The 24,133-nt window shown below is 47.8% G+C and overlaps 1 protein-coding gene across 2 annotated transcripts in view; it reads left to right on the top strand.

The window, feature by feature from the left end:
* KPNA3 (karyopherin subunit alpha 3) overlaps positions 1-24,133 on the top strand; it is a 743,375-nt gene that overhangs the window by 172,195 nt on the left and 547,047 nt on the right. For both annotated transcript variants that reach the window (XM_085621926.1, XM_085621927.1), the window contains 4 exons: positions 19,535-19,624; positions 19,740-19,769; positions 20,060-20,112; positions 20,191-20,286. In XM_085621926.1, the coding sequence (XP_085478052.1) occupies positions 19,535-19,624; positions 19,740-19,769; positions 20,060-20,112; positions 20,191-20,286 (269 nt within the window). The remainder of the gene's footprint in view (positions 1-19,534; positions 19,625-19,739; positions 19,770-20,059; positions 20,113-20,190; positions 20,287-24,133) is intronic.

Below are 24,133 nucleotides of genomic sequence, written 5' to 3'. Positions count from 1 at the left end.
TTCACCTCAGTTTCAGCCTATTTCACCTGAACATTCACCACCACATACACTTGACAACCAGGATGATGTGGATGACAATGGGGATGATACTCAACCAATGCAAGACCCATGGGATGATTACAATACCAATTTGCCCACGGGCAATGATCCTGATTTATATCTTAACAAGCCCTCTTCACCAGATGACAGTGTAGGCTACATTGAGTGACTGGGTAGAGCTGCCAACTACCATGGGGTGCAGCTACATAAGGGGTCCTTAGAGAGGATTTCCTCTTAGAAACCCTCCGTACCACGCAGAGGTTATCACATACACTACCTATGCTCAAGGGGATGATCAGGCATGTAGATTTCATTTTTAACGACCCGGTCAGAGCTTATATTCTTACCCCCAGAGTAGACAAAAAATACAAGCCAGCACCATCGGACCCAGTATATATAAAAGGCCAGTTACCACTAGACTACATGGTTGTGTCCAATGCAAGGAAAAGGCCCAACTCCCAGACAACAGGAGATGCTCCACCACTGGATAAAGAATCCAAACTTATTGATGCTTCCAGGAAAAGCATTGCTAGCACGATATGACCGTGTGCACTGGGACGAGATGGAGCAATGAATACAATATTTGTCCCAGGAACACAGATCTAAGGCACAAGAACTGGTGCGTGAAGGGCAACTTATTTCAATAATGCTGTAAGATGTTTCCTAGATGTTGCAGACACTGCTGCTAGAGCGGTAAACACCAGTGTCCTCTTCAGAAGACATGCTTGGCTTCACATATTAGGGTTCAAACCAGAGGTGCAAACCTTCATTTTAAACACTCCCTTTGATAAAGAGCATCTATTTGTCCTAGTGGTAGATTCTTCACTAGAGAAAATGAAGGACACTGAAGTGGCCAAATTCATGGGAGCCCTTCAGTCAGCACAAAGCCGTGGTTCATTTTGGCGCTCTTTTTTTACCGTGGAGGCTCCAAAAATACCTTCTCGGAGACCACTTCCACCTATAAGGGCAATAACCAACCCCCTCTCCATCTATGGGTTACTTCAGAGGGGGTTACAGAGGTAACCAGGGTAAAGGCAGGGGCAAGGGTTCAAACACACGCACCTCCCCCCTCCAATTCAAAGCAGTGACTTGCCTCCACTTTCCCCCGACCACTTAACACCTATCGGGGGAAGACTGTTGGATTTCCTACCAATATGGCAGTCAATAACAGACAATTATGTACTACAAATTATCTGTTCTGGTTACTGCCTGGAGTTCATCAACACTCTTCCAAAGATTGCACCTAAATCACAACTTTCACCAGATCACCTACACCTCCTCAAACAAGAGGTTCAGTCTCTACTTCTAACAGGAGCTATAGAACCCTTACCACCGCAACATCACGGGTCTGGCGTATACTCTTTTTACTTCACAATACCCAAAAAAGATAGTTCTCTCAGACCAATAATAGATCTCGGAGAACTAAATCTTTACATTCAGTCAGATCATTTTCACATGGCGACACTGCAACAAGTATTACCTCTGCTGCAAGAAGGTCACTTTCTGTCTACTTTAGATCTAAAAGACGCCTATTTTCATATTCCAATCCACCCTGCTCATTGCAAATTCCTTGGGTTTGTGGTAGCGGGTCAACACTTCCAGTTCAAGGTACTTCAATTCAGAGGCACCACTGCCCCCAGAGTCTTCACAAAGTGTCTGGCGGTAGTAGCTGCTCACCTGAGAAGACAAAGCATCCATGTGTTCCCATACTTGAGCGACTGTCTCATCAAAGTGAGCACGTACCAGCAATGCCTTCAGCACACTTTCAGAATAATCCAGTTACTACATCAACTAGGGTTCACAATCAATGCGACAAAGTCACATCTCCAACCAGCCAATACTCGGGGCTACCTAGGAGCCACGCTAAATACTCAAAAAGCCCTGGCGTTTCCCAGCGTAGCCAGAATTCAAAATATTCATGCTTTAGTTCTCCGATTTCAACCCAATCGCTGGATTCTAGCTCTGGTTTATATGCAATTTCTGGGAATGATGGCATCTTGTATCATAATCATCCCACATACCAGACTGCACATGCGTCCACTTCAAGAATGCTTAGCCAGTCAGTGGAACCAGTCACAGGGTCTATTGACCGATTTGGTGTTGGTAAGCGGCTATACTCATCGCTCTCTGCAGTGGTGGATCACAGTGGTGGACCCGGTTTCACAGATAGTACTGACAGCGGACGCGTCCCTGACAGCGGACGCGTCCCTTACTGGCTTGGGAGCTCATCTACAACAAAACACAGTACGAGGTCTGTGGAGTCAACAGCAGCAGTTGCTTCACATCAATCATCTAGAGCTGCTTGCAATCTTTCTTGCTCTCAAGGCGTTTCAGACTCACCTGGAAGTAAAAGCGGTCTTAGTTCCTACAGGCAACATGACAGATATGTAGCGTATATAAAAACCGGGGGGGGGGGGGGGGGGGGGAGAACCACACTTAGCCCAAGACATCTGGAGGTGGGCCATTCACCACACTCAGCAGACAGAAAATACATGAATGGGAACTCCACCCTCAGGTTCTTCTCCCATACTTTCAAAGTTGGGGAGTCCCTCACATAGACCTGTTCGCCACACAACAAAACCTCAAAAAGCCAAAGCTTTGCTTAGAGGTACCGACACCTGCAATGCACTATGGGTGAATTGGTCGGGGATATTTGCCTACGCTTTTCCGCCTCTCCCACTCATTCCATTAGTGGTTCAGAAGCTCAGGCAAACATCTCACACTAATCCTAGTAGCTCCCACATGGGTATGTCAACCATGGTTCATAAACCTGTTGGAGCTATCTCTAGTCCCGCATCAGCTACATTTAACCTACAGTCTCCTCACACAGAGCCATGGAGAAATCAGACCCCCAGATCCCAAGCAACTGAATCTCGCGATCTGGCTCCTGAAGTCTTAGAGTTTGGTTACTTAAACCTTCCACCAGAACGTATGACTATCATTAGGGAGGCTAGAAGACCTACTACAAGGGCCTGCTACGCAGCTAAGTGGAAGAGATTTAATATTTACTGTGGTAAAAATCATATCCACCCTCTTGATGCTTCCATACAGAACATCATATGCTATCTGTTACACTTACAACAGTCCGCGTTGGCTTACACCTCTATCAGACTACACCTAGCGGCAATTGCTGCATATCTACAAAATAGACAGAATTTGTCGTTATTTAGAATACCTGTGATCAAAGCTTTCATGGAAGGACTAAAAAGTGTCATACCACCAAAACTTCCACCAGCTCCAGTGTGGGATCTTGATATAGTCTTCACAATGTTGATGGGCCCACCTTTTGAGCCCATGCACAAATGCGAACTACAGTTCCTCTCTTGGAAAACAGCTTTCCTCATTGCAATCACATCATTAAGGAGAGTGAGTGAATTACAGGCATTAACCGTACAAGAACCATTTTTCCAACTACACAAAGACAAAGTCGTTCTTCGTACTAATCCTACATTTTTAACTAGGGTCGTATCTGCATTTCACATAAATCAGTCAGTAGAATTGCCCGTATTCTTTCCTCAACCTGAGTCAGTTGCAGAAAGAGCTCTACACACCTTAGATGTTAGAAGAACACTCTTTTACTACATTGAAAGGACAAAACCTTTTCGTAAAACGAAAAAACTCTGTTGCTTTTGCGCCACCAAACAAGGGCAATCCTATCTCCAAATCAGGTATTGCAAGATGGATTGTTAAGTGCATTCAAACCTGCTATGCGAAAGCAAAGAGAACTCTAACTGTACTCTTTAGGGCACATTCCACTCTTAAGTTAGGGGCCACTATGGCTTTTTTAGGAAACATCCCGATTTTTGACATTTGCAAAGCTGCAACATGGTCTACACCACAAATATTCACTAAACATTATTGTGTAGATCTGTCAGCAAGACAACAAGCCAATGTGGGTGAAGCAGTATTTAAGACACTATTTCAGACCACTCCAACAGCTACAGGTTAGCCAGCGCTTTGGGAGGTTACGGCTATGTAATCTATACACATGTGATCTACAGCTCACATGCCTCAAACGGATTGTTACTTACCCAGTAAGCATCTGTTCTTGGCATGTAGATTCACATGTGCCCACCCACCTCCCCGGATACCTGTAGCTGCTGAAGTTCTCTATTTAATTTACATACGTACGCATGGACATCTCTATTCTTTACTACTAATCCATTCTCACCCTCTGCGGCAACCAATCTAACATATGGAGTCGATGCCCATGCGCACTATCATCGAAAGGAGGAGTTGCCTACCTCGTGATTGGAAAGACTTATTCCAAGAAAAAAGAAGTGCAAACATCGGGAACCAACACTAGATGGCAAGCTATGCACAGCATGTGAATCTACAGCTCTACATGCCAAGAACAGATGCTTATTTGGGTAAGTAACATAATCCCTATGTAATCTGTATGGAGTCATGTATTGCCTGTTAGCGCTTTTCTTTGTACAAATTCAGGGACTATAAAGAGCTTCTCTTGATGGACCTGTAGTGATGTTAATCCCCTAAGGATTTTGCTGCTCCACAGGTGAGCCTAATCAACAAATCAATATGTTCAATAAATGTGAAACACAGTGGGCTCCAGGTTTATTAAAAGGTAATGGTTTACAGAAGCCAAAAATCAGATTAGTATTGATCAAAATACAAATGCATCAGATAATATAAAATTCAAATTAAGTCATAGTTTTATAAATCCGAGGGCAATCCAGCATGTGGTTACCTCAAAAGAAAAGGACAAAGGAAAGATAGTTCTTTGAGAGAGAGAGAACTCTAAATCTCCTACTGCATCAAACTGAACTGTAATCTGCCTTGCATTTTACACACAGTTGTCATAAGTCTAAGCAATCGGGTCAAAGCAAGGTGATGCAGCAATATGTTTGTTGGGTATTCATGTGTTCCCTCAATACAAACTTCTGAGCACCCTTCAAACTTACACTCTGTAACAGGATAAGATACAGGAACTAGTTATTACCCAGCAGGTGTCTTCTTGTATGTGTTATCCATTAAAACATTCCACGATAATCACAAAGAAAAGAACACATTTGTGTGCATGGGGAAGAAGGAACTCTAGCTTTACCTAGGAATAAAATGTTCGTGTGTCGCAAAACAAGGATGCCAACTACTGTTCGCTATTTTAAAATTCAGACATTCATTTGCTGTAGTCTAAATATAAATGAACAATTTCGTACTACAAATAGTATTAGTTTCAATGTGTTAATGTCCTATTAATGCAGAACAATTAATATAACAAAACTCTTTCAATCCTGTGAAGAAATGTATGTGTCAGTCTTTCTGTGATTAGATGATACAAGTACTGCTTGTGTACTACAGCGTACCCACTTACCCTCCAACAGTTGCTATCCTAAGCTTAATTGCCAATTTATCCATCTCTGTTCTTTCAAACCACCTATATAATCTAGTACTCCATGCCTTCCGGCATAACTGTACTGGTAAGTAGGTCCAAAACTTAAGGTTCTTCAAGGAAAGGGGTATTGATCTTTTGCAGGGTTCCTTTTTTTTTTTTTTTTTTTTTTGAAAACCTTTATTTCGAAATTCAGGACACAGCTATTCAACCGACAGCCCGAAGGTTCGGCAGCATTGCAAGTTAGATACAGTAATGCGTCCCCAATACAGTACGATGAGTAATGCAAAGGTCCAATTTTAAATAAACACAGAAAAAACACACAACAAACCCCAGCAAGGCAGAAACATTGAAATCCCATGGCGAAAGCCCCCAGGGGAGGCAGGACCCCACTCATCTACTAAGTATAAGACTGTGTGCGGAGGAAGAAGGGGAACAGCAGAGGCCCAGAACGGTTACCAAAACCAATCTGTGCTGGAAGGTAGGTCAGGGGGAAAGCTGTTCCTCGGGAGGTTCCAGGTCCGGGGCAAGACATATTCCCCCCCTGTATTGGTTCCACCGCCCCCAGATGGCATGCCACTTCCGGGGGCGACCTCTAGAGCAGTAGACCGTCTTCTCCCTAAGCATGCTCCAATCCATGTTCTCCTTCCACGCGGTCAGCGTAGGGGGTCCCGAGGAGCCCCATAATCGTGCGATATCCCTTTTAGCTACCATGTTACCCAGAGTCACCCATTGGGTCTGCGCCTCATCGAGATCAGTGGGCCCCCAGACGTTCAGGAGGCAGCACCGCGCCTCCGGCTGTACCACAATGCCCGTCACCTCCCCCATAACTGCATGGACTCTCCTCCAGAACTCCACAATGACACCACATTCCCAAATGTTATGCAGGAAAGTACCCACCATACCACATCCCCTTCTGCACAGGCCGTCCTCCGAGAATCCCATGTGGACCAGCCTTGGCCCCGTAACATACACCCGGTGCAGTATTTTAAGCTGCACCAGCCTCAGACGCGACGGGATCGCAACCTCCTTAGGCGAAGAAACCGCTGACTGCCAGTCCTCATTATCCAACTCTAGGCCATCCCTGGTCCACTGTTCTCTCAGCCCCAATAGCAAATCTGCCCGGACGTTTATCAACTTCTTATATATGAGTGAAATCGTGCTCTCGGGCATATGACCATCAAGGACTCGGTCCTCAAGGGGCGAGGACTCCGACACCTTCTCACCCTCCACGAGGACTGATCGGAGGGCGTGACGCAGCTGGATATACCTAAAATACTCTGAAGGCCCTAGCTCAAACTCAGTCTGCAACTCCTCGAAGGACTTCACCCTCCCCTTATGCAGCACATCTCCCACCTTGGATATACCTATCAGGTCCCACTTATCAAAGCCCTTCGTGTGCCAGAGTCTTCCCAGCCTTTCCGATTCAAACAATGGGGTAGCGAGGGTGAGCCTATCCTTCCAGCCCAGCGAGTCGGTCGCCATCTTCCATACGCGCACCGCCACACCTGTGGGCCCCGTGAGGGACGAGTCTAGGGACCGCGAATACAACGCCCTGTAGTAGTTGCCGCCGCGCAGCAGCCACCTATCCATGGCATACCCAGGGCTGAGGGCAGGGCCGTAAAACCCATGGTTGATCGCGCTCAGCTGCGTGGCCCAATAGTACCGTCGGATGTCTGGGAGCGCAATGCCCCCATCGTACCATGGGAGCGTCAACTTTGAAATAGCTATACGCGGCCGCCCATCCCACAGCAACGTCCTTTGGAGGCCTTCGACCTCCCGAAAGTATTTGGCCGGTACCCAGTCCAAGGTGTTCTGGAGGGCGTAGAGGAAGCGGGGAAGAGACATCATTTTGAACAGGGCCGCACGCCCAACAAGGGAGAGCGGCAGCCTCCACCAACCGTCAACATCTCGCCTCAAGCGTGCCAAGGGGGGGAGCAGGTTCCTCTCATAACGCACAACAGGGTCCATGGATATAAAAATCCCCAAATACACAAAACCTTGCTGGGCAACCTGTATCGAGCATGTTCTAGGAATCAGTGGGACCTCGCCACTAAGAACGTACAAGTACGATTTGCCCCAATTAATCACAAGCCCCGAGTTCCTACCGAACGATGCGAGTACGTCACAGACCACTATAAGTGACTTCTGTGGTGAGGCAAGATACAACAGGATATCATCGGCATAAAGCGAGATACGGTCCTCGTGATCAGGCGACCACCGAAGGCCCCGTATATCCGGGTGCCAACGTATCCACGCAGCCAATGGTTCAAGGGCGAGGGCGAACAACAGAGGCGACAGGGGGCAGCCCTGCCGAGTACCCCTACCAAGCTGAAACGGGGTAGATGCCCGACCATTCACCACAACATTCGCTAGTGGCCCCTCGTAAAGCAACCGGACCCAACTCACAAACCCGCGACCGAAACCAAACTTGGCCAGCACGGCCCATAAGTATGCCCACTCCACCGTGTCAAAGGCCATCGTGGCATCAAGAGATGCCACAACAGCCGGTTCACGCAGCGTGCCCGCCCTGGCTATGACGCCATGAAGACGCCGAAGGTTCAATGCTGTGTTTCGGTGCGGGATAAAGCCAGATTGATCCGGGTGGACCAGATCGCCAAGTACCCTAGTCAGACGGGTAGCCAGGAGTTTGGCCAGAATTTTCGGCTCAGCGTTGAGGAGTGAAATGGGCCGATAGGAGGCGCATCGATCTCGGGGTTTACCCTCTTTGTGTATGACCACGATCGACGCCAGCCGCTGATCCAACGGAAGGATCCCATCTCCCCGCGCCTCCAAAAACATGGCGCGCAGGTGAGGGGCGACCCTATCCGGGAACAGTTTGTACAGATCGATCGGCAGTCCGTTCAGTCCAGAGGCCTTACCCGAATTCAACGCGCGAATCGCCCCCGCCACCTCGTCAACCGTGATGTCGCCATCCAAATCGTCCCTATCTATGTCAGAGAGGCAGGGCAACTCGATATCACGGAGGAGATCAGACGAGTCCTCGGGCGGCCTGTCCGACACAGAGGAATAAACCCTATGAAAATACTCCGCGAAACACTCCACAATCCCCTCAGGTTCCACAATCGCCTCTCCCCCCTCTCCAATCAACTCTGGCACCACTCTATTGACCCGTTCCTTCCTGTCCAGCCACGCCAGGAGTTTCCCTGCCTTATCTCCAACATCATACAGACGGCCCTGTTGTTCCCTGCTGAGGGTCTTGGCGGCGTCCGTCACCAGGTCCCTATACTCCGCCTGCTTCAAGCAAAGCTCATGCAATGAGGACTCTGTGACCCCCTCCTCCATATCCCCCTCAAGGGCCGCAATCTCCTCCTCCACTTGCCGCACTTCGCAGTCCCTCCGATTCTTGGCAGTCACCACCAGGGAGAGGGCCTCCCCCCGAAGCACGGTCTTAAAAGCTTCCCACAGCGAGATCGCCGAGTCCACGGTTCCCAGATTGTCCTTAAAGTAATAATCTACCTTCTTTACCAGAGCGCTGCGCATCTTGGGGTCTCGGAAATACCATTGGTTAATGGGGGCCACCCTCCCTCCTCCCTCCCGTCCGAGATCCAGCCGGATCCACACTGGCGAGTGATCCGAGATACCACGTGCCATGTGCCTCGCCTCGGATATCAACGAGGCATGTGCGGCCAGAGTGAGCAGGTAGTCAATCCTGGAGAGGCTACCATGCGCCCCGGAGTGAAACGTGTATTGACTCTGTGTGGGGTGCCGGAGCCTCCAGCAGTCTATCAGGCCAAACGTGTCCAGGAGGTCTGGAAGCCATTTCTGAGCCCCCCCTGTGTCCCTGGGCGGGTATCTATCCAGCAGTCCGGAACCCACAGCGTTGAAATCCCCTCCCACTAACAGCATGCCCCCCGGGAGAGTCAGCAAAGCCCTGCCCAATTCAGCAAATGTGGCGGCCTGCAGGGCCGGCGGGACATATACCGAAACCAAAACCAAAGTCCTTCCTTCCCACCGCCCCGCCACCGCCACAAACCTCCCCCTATCGTCAACAATGGTGGATTCCACCTCAAAAGGCAGCGATGCTCTAACGAGGATGCCCACACCCCTGGACCCAGAAGAGAATCCCGAGTGTGCAATGAATTTATACCCCTTCCTATTCAGGGCATAGCACGTATTGCCTATGAGATGCGTCTCCTGCAGCAGTACAACGTCTGGCATTGAGCGTTTTAGAAATTGCAAGACAATCCCCCTCTTAATGCGATCCCCCAAACCATTAACATTCCAGCTTATAACACTTAGGCCTCTACCCCCCATCCTCAAACGGAAAGAGGCCCACCCCACACCCGAGGCGCCACCATGGAACAACCCTGAGGATAATCATCATGCCTTGCAAAAATAAACCCCCCACCAACAAACTCAAACTCCCCATAACTCCCCCCACCCTGCACCCCTGCTGCAGCTTAAAAAGCCCCCCCAACTTGCAGTGTGCCTGTCGCCCTACAAAAACAAAAATCTACAAAAAGTACCCCAAGGGAGGAAAAGAGCACCCCTCGTCCTCCCGCAACCCTCCACAGTTACTGCACTCTGTTCAGATCTTCAAATATGGTCAAATCAAGTCAGGCCGGCTTTGAGATATCAGCCCTGTCCATCTCGGCCACTGTCTCCATGCTCAGCTGTGTCGTCCCCGGTCCGTCGCCGGGGCAAAGCGTCCAGCCATTCGTCGGCCATAACAGGAGAGTCAAAAAAGAATGTCCGATCTTCATGCACCACCCGTAGTCTGGCGGGGAAAAGCATGGCATATTTTAGGTCCCGTTCCCGAAGTCTTCGCTTCACCCCCAGAAAGCTCTGTCTCTGTCTCTGCACCTGCTGGGTGAAGTCCGGATAAAAATTCACCGACGCATTCTGGAAGGGGACCGGGCCCGTCACCCTCGAAGCTTGCAGGATAGCGTCCCGATCTCGAAAATGGAAGAGCCGTGCGACAATCGGCCGCGGCGGGGCACCCGCCTTGGGCCGTCCGCCCGGCACCCTATGGGCCCTTTCCACCGCAAAAAACTTTCCAAGGCCCTTAGGCTTCAGATGATTGAGGACCAAATCTTCCACAAGCAGGTCCGCCGAAGCCTCATCCGAGGACTCCGGGACCCCGATGACGCGCACGTTGTTGCGCCTGGACCGGCTCTCGAAGTCCTCCAGCCGGCGGGCGGCGAAATCACTCTCGGCCCTCAGCTTCCGGACCTCGTTCTGCAGATCCGCAACCTCATCAGTGAGGCCCGTGGTCTTGTGGTCCAGGTCCTTAACGCGTTCGTTTGTCTTGCCCAGGTCCGAGCGGATCAAGTTGACATCCACCAGGATGGCATCCACCTTATGCGCCAGGGCCTCGAATTGCCTCCCCATCGAGGTCTGCATCCCATCAAGCGCGCCCATGACATCCTGCAAGGAGAGCTCCGGTGTCCCAGGCGAGTCCTCCTTCTGGGCATCCGGCGCCTGGCTCGATCCACTCGGCGATGTCTTCAGGAGGGCGTAGCGGTCCATACTGTTGACTTGGGAATACGTTCCCCGCCTGGTGGACTTAGTCTTCGGCCGATCTCCTTCTGCCTTGCCCGACATAATGGACTCCAGGCAGTCCAATGCAGTGAAGACCGTCCCCTCCCAGAGAGAGGTATAAAGAGTGAGCAGGTCAGCCTTGTTCTGCCAAAGTAGCCCACCGAGCGTCCCCGGGGTTATAAAGCCACCCAGAGCACTACAGTGTCCGGGCAGACAAAGGGAACGAAACCGAAAGTGAAAGAGCGAGGGCCGCCGTCCGACAGTTCACACCTCACCAGGCCGTTGTTGATCAACTAGGAGTCGGGCATCCTGCCAACTCTAGCCCCTGGCATCTCCGGGAGTTAGGCCGCAATCTTTCGCCAGTCTTAAGTCCGGTTCCCGATGGGCGATCCGGCCGCGGGTAGCATCAATCGCCTCCCTGACAACTCAGCAACACGATGCCATGCATACCATCAGGATTGGAGACAGGATAGTCGACGGAGGGCGCGAGGGTCTCGGGAGCTCTAAGCTCACGCGGCCATCTTGGTCAAGCGCTGTTTGCAGGGTTCCTTAATCTGGATTGTATAAATATGTCCAGGGGATTTCTACTGGCCACACCCTTGTTCTGTTTTACTGGCATATAGATTTGATTCTAAAAGAGTTTCCCTTCCATTGCCAAGCGGTGTCTAAGGGGGTGCAATACTGCCTGTCACATAGCTGGTGAAAAAGCCAGATTATTTTCAAGTGAGCTTTCTGATCTGAAAGAGACACGTTAGTGATAGATTACTTACCTTAGACTATCCCCAGGCATCAGACTGGATCCGGAAAGTTTTTCATCAGCAGTACCCCTGCACGTCGGTAGGCGGTGTCGTGCGGCTCCACGTACGTCACTGGCGTCATAGTCGCCGAGATGACGTCGTCGGAGCTACTTAGACGTGCCCACGCGCGCTGACATCAGTTCATTCTTTTTCTGCGCCAGCAAGTGCAGATCTCAGAGAAAGCGGTACTCCTAGTTAATACTTTAACTTTCTGAGAACTTGTTTCTCTTGTTTTGTCGATTACTCGACTCCTGATGCAGTATGGATGCACGGGTTTAAGTCCTGGTGGACCTGCCGTTGCAACATGTCGGTGGCGGACCCGCACGACGTGTGTCTCTTCTGCTTGGGGCACGCCCAACCCCGAGACGTGCCCCGATTGTCTGGCCATGGTGCCGATAGCTTTTCTGAAAGTTATTTGAGGCCCGGCAATCGTTTCCGCGCCGATCGAGGTCCTGCTCCTGTGGGAGGTCGAGGGACCAGTCGCGCAGCAGACGCTATTGCTCGTCGGAATTGGGGACAGGTAAGTCGCAGCGCCATAAAAAGTCGAAGAAGCGACGTCGCTCTTCGTCTACCCCTCACCGGTCACGGGACACGGTGGAGGGCGGGCGGGTGGTCACTGCCCTGCGGCTCCGGTGGACACTCCGTCATTCCCTGCAGCCTACCCGCCTTTCCCGGGCCCGCACGCGACTTCGGAACAAGTATAGGTATTCCTGTCGGACATGCGCTGTTTGTTTCCCACGTCTGATCCCTCCGGAGCGCCTTAGGGCCTCGTGGGGAGTTCTGCCCCCATACCGCCGCCTTTGGCCCCGGCTATGCTGGCACGATACCCTGGGGCGCCGTCGCCTCGGCGCCGCCACGAGGCCTGACGCCGCCTCCAGTTTCAGGTCCGACACCGGACACAACGCCTTTCCCTACGGGGACGGACTACGTCGATCCTGGATTGGTCTATTATCCACAGATTCCAATTCCAGGTGGTGAGTTTATTCCCTTTCTCCGGGCCCCTCGTCCTTACCGACCTCTTACACGGCCGGTGGACAAAGGGGAGTACTGGGAGGGGTCAGAGGACCCTCTTTCAGCTCAATGCGAGGATGAGCCGGATTGGGAGGGTGATATGGAAGGTCCAGGTGATCTGGATTTCTCTCCACACCCTGGTACACTGTCCCCTTCTTCCGTGGCTACAGAAGAGGTTGGGACTTTTTCTGTTGTGTTGCGCAGAGCGTCGTAGGCTCTTAACCTCGAGCTCCCATCTGTGCCTATCGGGACCGATCTCCTGACTGAGGTACTGCAGCCAGCAACCTACTCTGCGGAGCCGCTGCTGCCCTTTAATGATGCGCTTACAGACATTCTGTTAAGCACCTGGGCAAGCCTAACACAGGGGTACCTTTGGATAAGTGTGGCACAACGTTATCGCCCGGCGACCCCAGCCTATTGTCGCTATTCCCACGCTATGTGGAACACAGTCGCACAGTTGTTGCCTCAGTGTCCACTGGAGTCTCGGACGGTGCTCTCTGCTGCAAAATTTACTATCCACTGTGGTCTTGACACAGCTGACTCCCTCGGCAGGGCTATTTCCACAACGGTGGCCCTATGCCGTTGCGCTTGGCTCAGAACTACTGGCTTCTCTGGGGATGTCCTGGCCACTTTGTTGGACATGCCCTTTGGTGACAAGGCAGATAGCACTTTGGAGCGCTTTAAGGACTCTCGGGCTATGGCCCAGTCCTTGGGTCTTGCCACCATGTGCACTCCCATGGGGGGGGTCTGCCTTTCGCTCCTTTCGAGGTCAGGGTCGAGGCGCACAAACACGTTCCTTTCAGAGCCGCCGGCCTGCGCAGCCGCAGCGCAGCCGGGGTTTGGGTGCCCGCCGAGGTGGGTCACAAGGCCAGTGGGCGGGTCAGTCCACCACTGCCCCTACCGCCGCTGCCTCAAAACCTTGCTAGTACGGTGTTTCAGGCCCACCAGACGCCAGTGTGTGGCAGGATTCGCCATCACCTCCCCCACTGGCGCACCATCACTTCGGACAGGTAGGTTGTGCAGATAGTCCGGGGCTACTCCCTCACCTTCGAGACTACCCCTCCAGCCATGCCGCCTCAGTACAACCGCGTGTCGGGGGATCACTTGGCGCTTCTCCAGCAGGATGTTGCAGCCCTCTGGGCCAAGGGGGCCATCGAGCGCGTACTGACGTCAGAAGTAGGTCATGGTTTTTATTCCCACTACTTCTTGATTCCAAAGGAGGACAAGAGCCTGCATCCTATCTTAGACCTCTGGAACGTCTATCGCTTCCTCCGGAAGGAGAAGTTCAAGATGCTCACTCTTGCTCACGTCTTGTCTGCCCTAAATCCGCTAAACTGGACGGTAGCGTTGCACTTCCAGGAGGCTTATTTTCATATCCCTATCCTGCAGGCGTTACCTGCGGTTCACGGTAGGCCATGGGCACTTTCAGTTCACCGTGCTCCCTTTCGGCCTTACCAGCGCCCCTCGGGTGTTCACAAAAGTGATGGCGGTGGTCGCAGCTCATCTGCGCAGATCAGGGGTTTCCGTCGTCCCCTATCTGGACCCCCGGCAATAGTCTCCCACCTCCAGACTACGGCCGACCTCCTGCATTTGCTGGGGTTCTCCATCAACGTGCTGAAGTCTCACCTGATTCCCTCTCAGAAGCTCCTCTTCATCGGAGCGGTTCTGGACACGGCGAATCCAGGACATTCGGGCTATGATTCCGATCTTTCAGCCCTGGTCCTGGGTTTTGGTCAGGAAGACTCTGAGACTGCTGGGCCTCATGGCCTCCTGCATCCTCCTGATCAATCGTGCCAGGTGCCATATGCGGGCTCTGCAGTGGGACCTGAAGTTCCAATGGACGCAGCATCAGGGAAACCTGTTCTACTACGTCCAGATCTCAGAGGGCACTGCACAAGATTTGCAGGGGTGGCTCACGGACCAGCATTGGGTCAGCTGCAGATCCCTCTCCCTTCCCCAACCGGAGCACGCAGTGGTGACTGATCGAGTCCCTCCTGGGATCGGGCTGCCACATGGGAGAGGCGGAGATCAGAGGCCTCTGGTCTCCGGCGGAGTCCAAGCTCCATATCAATCATTTGGAGCTCAGGGCGATCCTTCTTGCACTAAAAGCATTCCTTCCCTCTGTCAAGGGGAGGGTAGTGCAGGTGTTCAGACAACCCCACTGCCATGTGGTATTGCAACAAACAGTCTTTTGATCCATTTAACAAGGCGGCTATCAGCCATATTTTTGTAAACCGATTACCTAGAAGTTAAGCACTTGGAAACATATCTAGAAACAAGAACAAACAAGCATATATTCAGTCGTCATTACTCAGTTTCGTGGTTGCACTCGTGACCGTTTCCTTCGCTGGTGTTTCTTTTTTCACAGCACACTTAGTCAATTTTTTCTTCATGTGATACATTTTCCAGTAGTCTTCTGGTGTGGTAAATCTGACCCTTTTCCTCCCATCTGACTCTTTGCTTTGCCAAATAAATCATGGAGTGTTGGATTTCTGGCCTGTTGTACAGCTGGTTTAAAATCTAAGTAGAGGATAGAGTATTCTGCTGATGTCAAACCTGACTCATTTCACTAGCTAAATGCAAGGTGGTATCTTGATCTCTAAAAGGTAGAAGTCTCATAATGATTTAGCGAAGTGGGTGTGGTGAGCTGGGGTTCAAGTACCTTTCAGTCATTGGGGAGAAGACAGTTAGTCCAAATACGTTGAGCAGTTTTTCCATGTGGGTTTCCATGTAGCGTGGTAGTTTCTGCAAAGGCATGCCACACTAACATTGCATCAACAGGATATGGCTTCCATGTCTTAATTCTCATTTTGGACCAACAGAGGTTTTTTGAAGTGTTTTAACTCTGTCTCCCATGGATGTGCAGTCCTCTTCAATGTCATTGATACCTTATTCAGTCCTTTCAAGTCCATCTACTTTGCATCAGGTCTAAATAAGGGGCAAGACTGTCCTATTGTCTGCACACTACCCTTCACGTCTGTGCGTCCTTCTGCTGGGTTCTCGGCAATGAGTGTCTTTCAATGATCAGGGATGCTGCTGGTAAGACTAGTCGGCTCTGGGTCTTGCCAGGCTCCAACATCACCATTAGTAAAGAAAAATAAAACCGTTAGAAACCATAAATAATTACAAAATAAACGGACTCCTTGACTGCTCTAGTCATCTGATTAAAATGGGATATGGATATGGTTGCAGTGGGTTTGATACAGACCTGTTGTGTTGAGTATTGGGAGCTGGGTCACTTGCAATGATTAATTTCATGTCTAGGGATAGTATCTGGCACTTCATTTTGGTCTTTCTTTAATAACTAATGTAAGGATATGATCGAGCAGGGTTCTTTGATATTATGAGGGACTGAGTACAGCAAAGCTTGTTCAGCATGGAGTTCTCTACCTCTAGTGTTGTAGGTGTTCTGAGAGTCAGGAAGTTAGAATGAACTATCTATGCTTGCTTTAGGGCATAGGGCGATTTTTCTTTAAATACTGAGAATATAAATTGAGGAGTACGGGGGAAGACTCTTCGTGGGAAAGGATGGAAACTTCAAACGTAGTTGTTGATCATATAAGGCTGATTGAGTTGAAATATGGCCTGATACCAAAGATTTTTTGAAGGATGTAGTAAGGATAGTGCAGGGTAGCTATAAAGAGAATTACTTTAACTTGCAAGTGCAAACACAAAAATAGCCACGTGTGGGTCTGCCAATGCACTGTGCATGTACAGCAATAGCCATTTTGGAATGTTTTTTAATTTAATAACTTGCTAGTCCTAGAAGGTATTTTGTACTTGGACCAGAACTATAAGTACGAGAGTCTAAATGTAATTCATTTGCATAGTAGAGGGTGGACAATGGTTGGAAGGAGATGCCATAGGAATTTAAGGTTTGGTGAAAGTGACTACTGAATTGGGATTTCAGATTCAGAAGTTCGAAACCAAACTAGCATTGGAGACATCATTAAAATAACTAAGCATTTTGCAGTTTAGTATTGCTCGGTTTGCATGGCTATTTCTTGCTTATGCCTCCCCAGACTTGGGTTTAGCATACCAGTAGTCCTACAGTTACTTTTCAGATGTTTCAAGCTAATTTACTGTGTAGGCATTAAAAAGGCCGAATATATAGACGAGTCAGATTTCTGTTTGTCAGGCTACTAATACTTATCTAAACTTAGTAATTGGGTCACGTTTTTAACAATGTTGGATGGAGAGCTTGCGCAGACCTTATTTAAGGGCCTCTGAAGCACCCTGCCTATGCCTTTAGATATTTGATCCTCCCTCCTGGTCAATACTGAACCTCAAAAACCCAAAACCTTCAACCATGTGCATCAGTCTTCATATATCCTGTTTGTTCCTTGTATTCTAATATCCCCATTAGTGCCTGCTTCGGGGTAGTCTCAGCGTTCCACGCCAGTACATCAGAGTGCTTTTTTGGTTTGAACACCTGGTACAGATTACTCATCTTCCAGCACATGAGGCAGAGTAATTAGTTGAAAGCTGTTTAAGTGCACCATTTAAGCATATATTCTCCCCAGATTGACGTGTTCTTTTTTTACATAGTGATTCATTGAGTGTAACCTACATGTGAAACATGTCATTTGCAAATATGTAACTCACTGAGCCATCTAACATACAAGAGCTCATATACTCTTATAATATAAATAGGGTGGGTGTTGATAACAGGGTTGTTGTTCCTCTTAGGAGTTCCAAGTGACTTCGTATAAGTTCTTATTTGATTGTTGTAAGTCCGGGAGAGGCTAGAGGAGCATTGACGACCCTAATCTTAACCCCTAATCTTAACCCCTAATCTTATACCCCCAGAGTAGTATAAAGCCCAGTAGACACCAATGATGTTTTTGAACAATGAACTGGGTGCACTTCATGACTTCGGGCATCACCACCTTACCCCTGTGCTTTACACCGAATTTGAAAGCACAGGAGGACCCAGAGCTGGATGTAAAAAAAAAAAAAAAACGATCAGGGTGGTTTGTCTTTCTATCCCCTTGGGAGCCCACTAGACACCAGGTTGTATTTATGAATCATGTGCCTAGAGCTAGCTCATCATGGCATCATGCTCCAGGCATCAGGCTCCATCATCCCACACCATGGGCTCATACAATCTTTCTGCTCCACTTAGAGCATGATTGGGATCAAAGGGTTGCATCCCCACGACCCACAGGCTGTCAGTCTTTCTGCCCTCAGGAGGGTGAATTTGGGAGGGGGGGGGGGGCGTAGCTGCATTCTGACCACGCATGGGGACGGAGCCCAATAAGACACACAGAATATAGTTATAAACCGTGCATCAGGTGAAGGGTCAGCCTGGCCATTTCATTGGGTGCAGAGTAGAGGGTTTACCCCACAGGCTGCCTATCTAGGGTGGGGTCTGAAGAGAAAGCCCACTAGACTCGGGAGGGAGAGGGTCTTTGGGGCTGTCACTGTACCATACCTCTTTACCGCCGACTCCTCTTTCTGTCTCTTTTGTAGACAGATTAAGGGGTGGGACAGGAGGTTTAACCTTACAAACATGAAAATGATGCCTTTAAAAAGCCTCAGTTTTCATGTGGGTTGGTTTTCATGTGGCCAATATTCAGCAGCCTCCCAGGGAACCCTTAAAACCTCACATTTCCTAGGAATATTTAGAGTAGTGTGGCATGTTTGGTGTCCAGCATATTCGTGCCCAGAATACATTACAAAATGTGGAGTATGTTTGGAAATAATAAACTTTCTTCATTTTTAATTGGCAGAAAACTCCAGAGAATTTAACCAATTGCGCAAACTTCTTTGTTGCAGTATTGCCTAAATTATCCTGATAAAAATGGTGCCCAATATGTGTAGGTATACCTATTGCATTTCACAGGAACGAACACACGGTCAGTTTTGGCCTGTATTTCTTGGTACATGAGGCCCACCCACACATGTTATTGAGAGGCCTGTTGGAACCCAAGAAGGTAGGACTTTTCATTGGCTTGGATTTCTAAAGTTTCCCATCACATACAGGTGTGGAAATTTCTTTTTTGCCAATACTTTGAAGTTTGTAGGGAATTCTGGGTTAAAAAAAAAAGGGTGGTAGCCATGCAGATCCTACCACCCTTCAGGCCCTTATCTCCCCTTTGTGTTTAGTTTTTAGAAGAGTCTGGGGTTGGTAAGTTTACCCGTTTGCCGGCCGACCCCACGCTTGAATATGGCAGCTACCCCATATCTAAAGAAGGCCTCTTCTAAAACTACATTTGAGGTTATTCCAAGTTCGAGGTTTTGGACATAACCCATGTTTGGGTCGTCGACTCACCCACACGTTTTATTTTGTTTTATTGTTAGCAGTGTAGGAACGCTACAGCAGAGGGCTTTGACGTTCCCTGCAAATTCCAGAACTTTGGCAACCAACATCGAGGAACTGATTTTCACCAAAGTTTGACGTTTGCATGTTATTCTGGATATCCCGGTTTACCAGCCCACTCCTTGCATTTCTGAAAACAAGAGGCCCAGGGAATCTAGAGTGGTGTAGCTTGTGTTGATTCCACCGCATTTTTATACTCTGAATGCCCTGCAAATGTCAAAACTATGCCTATATCGGCCACAATTTTCTCTTTTCCATGTGGGGTGTTGTGGTATTTAGAGCTTGCTCAGATTGACGAGCACAAACAGAACTCCATCAACTTGGCATTTCTGAAGTCTTGAGACCCAGTAGAATGCAGGGGACTGTGACTTAAATGGATCAAAACACATTTTCTTAAACCGAAAGCACTACAAATCCAAGCCTGGGATTATGCGCTGCAATTAGAGTTGTCAGCTTTGAACCAGTCTGAAAAGATTTAAAATGTGCTATTGTTTTTTTTTTTTACTCCAGAACAAAAGAGATGAGCACCTACTGAAGAAAAGAAATGTCCCTCAAGAAGAAAGTTTAGAAGATTCGGATGCTGATGCGGATTTCAAGACGGTATTTATATTTAAAATGACAATTTATACTATATTTATTAAGTAATACTTAATTACAGTTTGTAAAATGTGTTCCCCTGTCATTTGTGTCTAACAATGTTTTTTTTCTTTTAAAGCAAAACATTACACTAGAAGCTATATTACAGGTACGTTGGATTTCCTTTAACAAGAATTGAACCAATTTACAGTTATCCAACCGTGTATTGGCATTCATAGGAGCGGTTTAAAAGATGTGAACCCTAAGTACTTAACATGAGTTTAGAACTCTTATTCTTGCAGCGAGCACTTGCGGAAGAGATTTATCTTGTAGGGAAATGGCATAGGTCGTTGACTTGAGGGTTTAGTGGATCCGATTACCTCCAGCTACTGACATCTGTTCACATGATTGTTGAAGGTTACCTACAAATTCCATATGTACTCTTATTTTTTTTTGCAGAATGCTACTAGCGATAACCCAGTCATCCAGTTGAGTGCCGTTCAGGCTGCAAGGTAAATACAAACAAAGCATGTTTTTTTCCCCGTAGTTTTCGTGAGTGAAGAAAACAGCAGTGTTATTTCTTTTTTCAGAAAGTTATTATCAAGTGACCGCAATCCGCCCATTGACGATCTGATAAAATCTGGAATTTTGCCCATCCTGGTGAAGTGTCTAGAAGTGGATGATAAGTATGTTTTTGTTGTGCTACCAGTTTGTTTAGAAATGCTGTGGAATTTGAGCCTAATATCTGCACTTGCTTGAGAATTAAATGTCAATGTGTTTGTTTGATTTTCTTATTTTTATGTTTGCTCTGTACGATGGGAAAGAAGGGCGATTGCTCCAGTGTGACTCAACTGATTAATAATTTGCAGATGAACGGTATAGATGTCCTGGTCATAACGGGTAGAAAAAATCACATTCTCCTCCACAAAAGCGTTGGCCTTGTCTTATGTACATAGTTTCACATGGGCAAGTAAACATGAATTGTTAAATTTCAGTTCTTAAATCAGTTTTTTACAATGCCTTTTTTTTAAAGCAATAATTGCAGCACTTGTGAGAAGCATACAAGCAGCATCACATCCAAGCACCAAACCTCTAAACATAATCACTATTTTTTAGTTTGTGAACAAAAGTACAAACAAAATATTTGTTGTAAACATAGTGCAGTTCACCAGAAGGTTTGGCGATTAAGGCAGAGGATAGCAGAGAGAGAAACACTACCGAGCCCGTTACATGTGAAACCCAGAATAGAAAAATATATAGAAGTGCTGCCGATCATTTCCCCCTGGTGGATTTCTGTTATCTATCATCTGGAACTAGGCCTTAGGACAACCCTCCAGCCTGAACGCATATGTCGCAAAGTAACCCAAAATCAGAGATGGTCTCCCCAGTTTGTCCGAGCTGCCTAGAAAAGCTTCAGCAACTTCCACCTGATTGAAGAGGTATCTTCTCCTTTGATGGTCCACCTCCAACTTAACTTCTCAACCAAAAGAGGCCTGCAACCTAATAAAATTATAATCTGTTATCCCCCGCCGAGCCGCGAGGGTGTTTGGACTCCAGGTCAGGAAACAGAAGGCGGTTACCCTCCAACATTAGTAACCGATTTCAAAGCATGGCCTGTTTTTACATTGGACTGCCAAATTGAAAACCTCCACCTGCCCCTCAGTGTTTTGTATGCTGCTTATCACTCGAGGACAGTCTACAATTTATGCATCTGCTGCTGCACCCTCCCCTCTTTTAAAGTAAATCACAGAGGTTTTTATCTATCAAATCTGTGAGGAACCTTCAGATATCTTACGGCAGTCTCCAAGCATTTTGAAATATGCCATCCTCTACTAGTTGTCTGTCACTTACATTTTTAGATTTCTGCTGCACAACGCTTGCACTGTGCTTGTGAAATCTCCTGTATTAAAAAAAAAATCTTAAAAGGGACTTAGAGCCTGCATATTGATTACCTTCACTTACCATTGGCTGGCTGTCATGTCACTCTAGTTTCCCTGCTTACTATTGGTTAGCACCACCTCACCTCCATCTTTCTCCTGGGCTTTGAGTCTGAGTCTTCATCCTGCCTGATGCCATGGAGCCTGGACCAAGTACTACTTCTGATGGCCAGTGCCTTTCCACTGAAAGTACTTTTTTTTTCTTTCTTTATACATTTTCATAGAGTGCCTACTTTACCCAGAGGTGTCAGAGCGCTTTACAATTGAGCGAAGCTAATTACAAAAAGTATATAGGAGTAACATGGTAGTAGGAGACGCTACTTGTATCTACAACAGTTACTCGTGGTGAGTTAGATTAACAAGGTACATATTCACTGAAGAATATATATTAAGAAAAGGTGGAGCCATTAGGGTTGCACAAATGCATATTACATATTTACAAAATTGAGACAGAGGGGATGTAGTAGCTCATGTAAAAATCAGGGTCATGACCTGGGATGAAGGTGCGTGTGCCTGGTGGAGAGCTTGGCGAGGAATGTTATTGATAGAAATGTCTTTGGAAGAGATGAGTTTTAATGTCTGTTTTGATAATCCGGAAAGAGGGGGCGGTGCGAAGGTTTGGAGGTAGCGAGTTCCAAATTCTCGTTGCATTACCTGAGGATTGCGCCATAAGGTTTTACCTTTTTTGAAAGTTGATGGTTTGAGCCATAGATTTTCAGCATTGTGTGAATTTCTAGAGCTGCCTGATATTGAGTTTGTTGGCAAGGTAGGGAGGGGTGGAAGTGTGTATAGCTTTATGGGTGATGCAAGCATTCTTATATATTGGCTTAACTTCAATGGGAAGCCAGCAAAGATAAATCAGTATGGGTGTAATATGGTCATTTTCTTTGGCCATTAGACGAAACGCGCTGCTGAATGAAGGATGGATTTTAGATGCGATAGGTGGGTTTTGGAGAGGCCTGCAAAGAGAATTATAGCAGAGTATCAAAGATTAAACCAGAGTTTTCAGGTCTTGCTCAGGAATGAAACGCCAAATTCCCCAGAGAAGGCACAGTTGGAAGTGTGCGTTCTTGGCCATGGTGTTGAATTGGAAATGGAGGTTGACTTTTTTGGCCAGGATGACACCTAGGGATTTGACACGGTCAACAATAGTAGGTTTGCTATTAAGAATGTTCAGATTATCCATCCATGATTGAACGGGAGGTAGAGAGTTTGAGTTTGTGATTGAGATGAGCAGGAAAATTGGCTTTTTTTAGTAGGTCTCCCAGCTGTTCCATGTAAAGATTGAAATAGTGGGCGCAAGGATCAGGTCTTGAGGGACGCCTTGGTCCACAGACTTTGATGTGGAGAGACCGTTTTCAATTTTAAATAAACTGAGATATGCCCATTCGTTTTTTAGTGTGTTCAGAAATGTGTTCTGGTTACAGTGTCAAAGGCTACAGAAAGGTCCAGAAGGATCAGGATACAGAAGTTACTTGAGTCGAGTACTCTCGGGTCATCGTTGATAACTTGTAGCAGTGCTGTTCCAGTGGCAGTCGGGGAGGGTTCTAAACTGATTCGTTTGTTTGCTAAAGATATGTTTGTGCTAGCGAAATTTTGCGCGTTGGAGATTTGAGAGATTAATGATAGAGGGGGACTGCCTCCATTTCTTATCCAGGTATCTCAGTTTTTTTCTTTCATCATAGAGGGACTTATTGAACCATGGGGCAGAAGGTGTGGGCTTTATCTTTGTTTTGTAGTGGAGCAACCTTGTCTATCAAGATGGAAAGACTAGCTAGACACTGGGTGGTCCAGTTATCGATGTCCAAGTTGGGGCTGATGTCTTGTAGTGCCGCCTTTGCTGTATTGCAGAGTGTCCCTTGGTCGATGTTTTTAGTACTGTTAAGTAGTTTTTATTGGGGGTTGGCCCAGGGTTACAGAATGAGAGGGGGATGAGCAAGGGGTCAGACCGGTTTACTCGTATAGGATCATCAACTATTAGTAGGTTGTCTTTGGAAATCAGGTCATGCGTGGAGCCATTGGAGTGTGTTGGTTTAAAGTTGTGTTGTAAAAGTTCATTTCCTGTGAGAAATGTGGTAAGCAGGTTGGTGGACAAATCTTCCAAAATGCCCCATTGAAGATCAAAGTCTCCTAGAATGATCAATGTATCGCTTTGTGAATATTGGTCACTTGCAAAGTCAGTGAATTCCTCAGTGAAGGCAGAGTGGTCAACTGGCGGGTGTTAGACGGCATAATACCTGAAAAGGGGGAGCTGTGCTGCTCATGAAGTTCCAGAGAAAGGCATTCGAATGTGGAGAAAGAGCTACTGGGAAGTTCCCTGAATTGAAAAGTTTCTGAAGATGGCTGCAACGCCTCCCCCGACTTTACCCACCCTATCATTCCTGATAATTGAATAGTCCGGGGGAGCAGAAGATCGAGAATAGTGTGAGAGTTGTCATTGAACTAGGTTTCACTGACAAAAAGTAGACCATGCTTGTAGCGATTGATGGTGTCTGAGATTTCCATCTTGTTTTGTTGCAGATCTGCATTTGTGAAGCATACAACTCCTGCAGAAGGCAAGATGTTCAGTTCATCAAGTGATGAGACATAGTTATTT

This window comes from Triturus cristatus, chromosome 8 (genome assembly GCF_964204655.1).
Source record: "Triturus cristatus chromosome 8, aTriCri1.1, whole genome shotgun sequence".
NCBI lineage: Eukaryota > Metazoa > Chordata > Amphibia > Caudata > Salamandridae > Triturus > Triturus cristatus.
The sequence above is the reverse complement of the archived record's forward strand: the minus strand, read 5'-3'. Positions and strand labels throughout refer to the sequence as shown.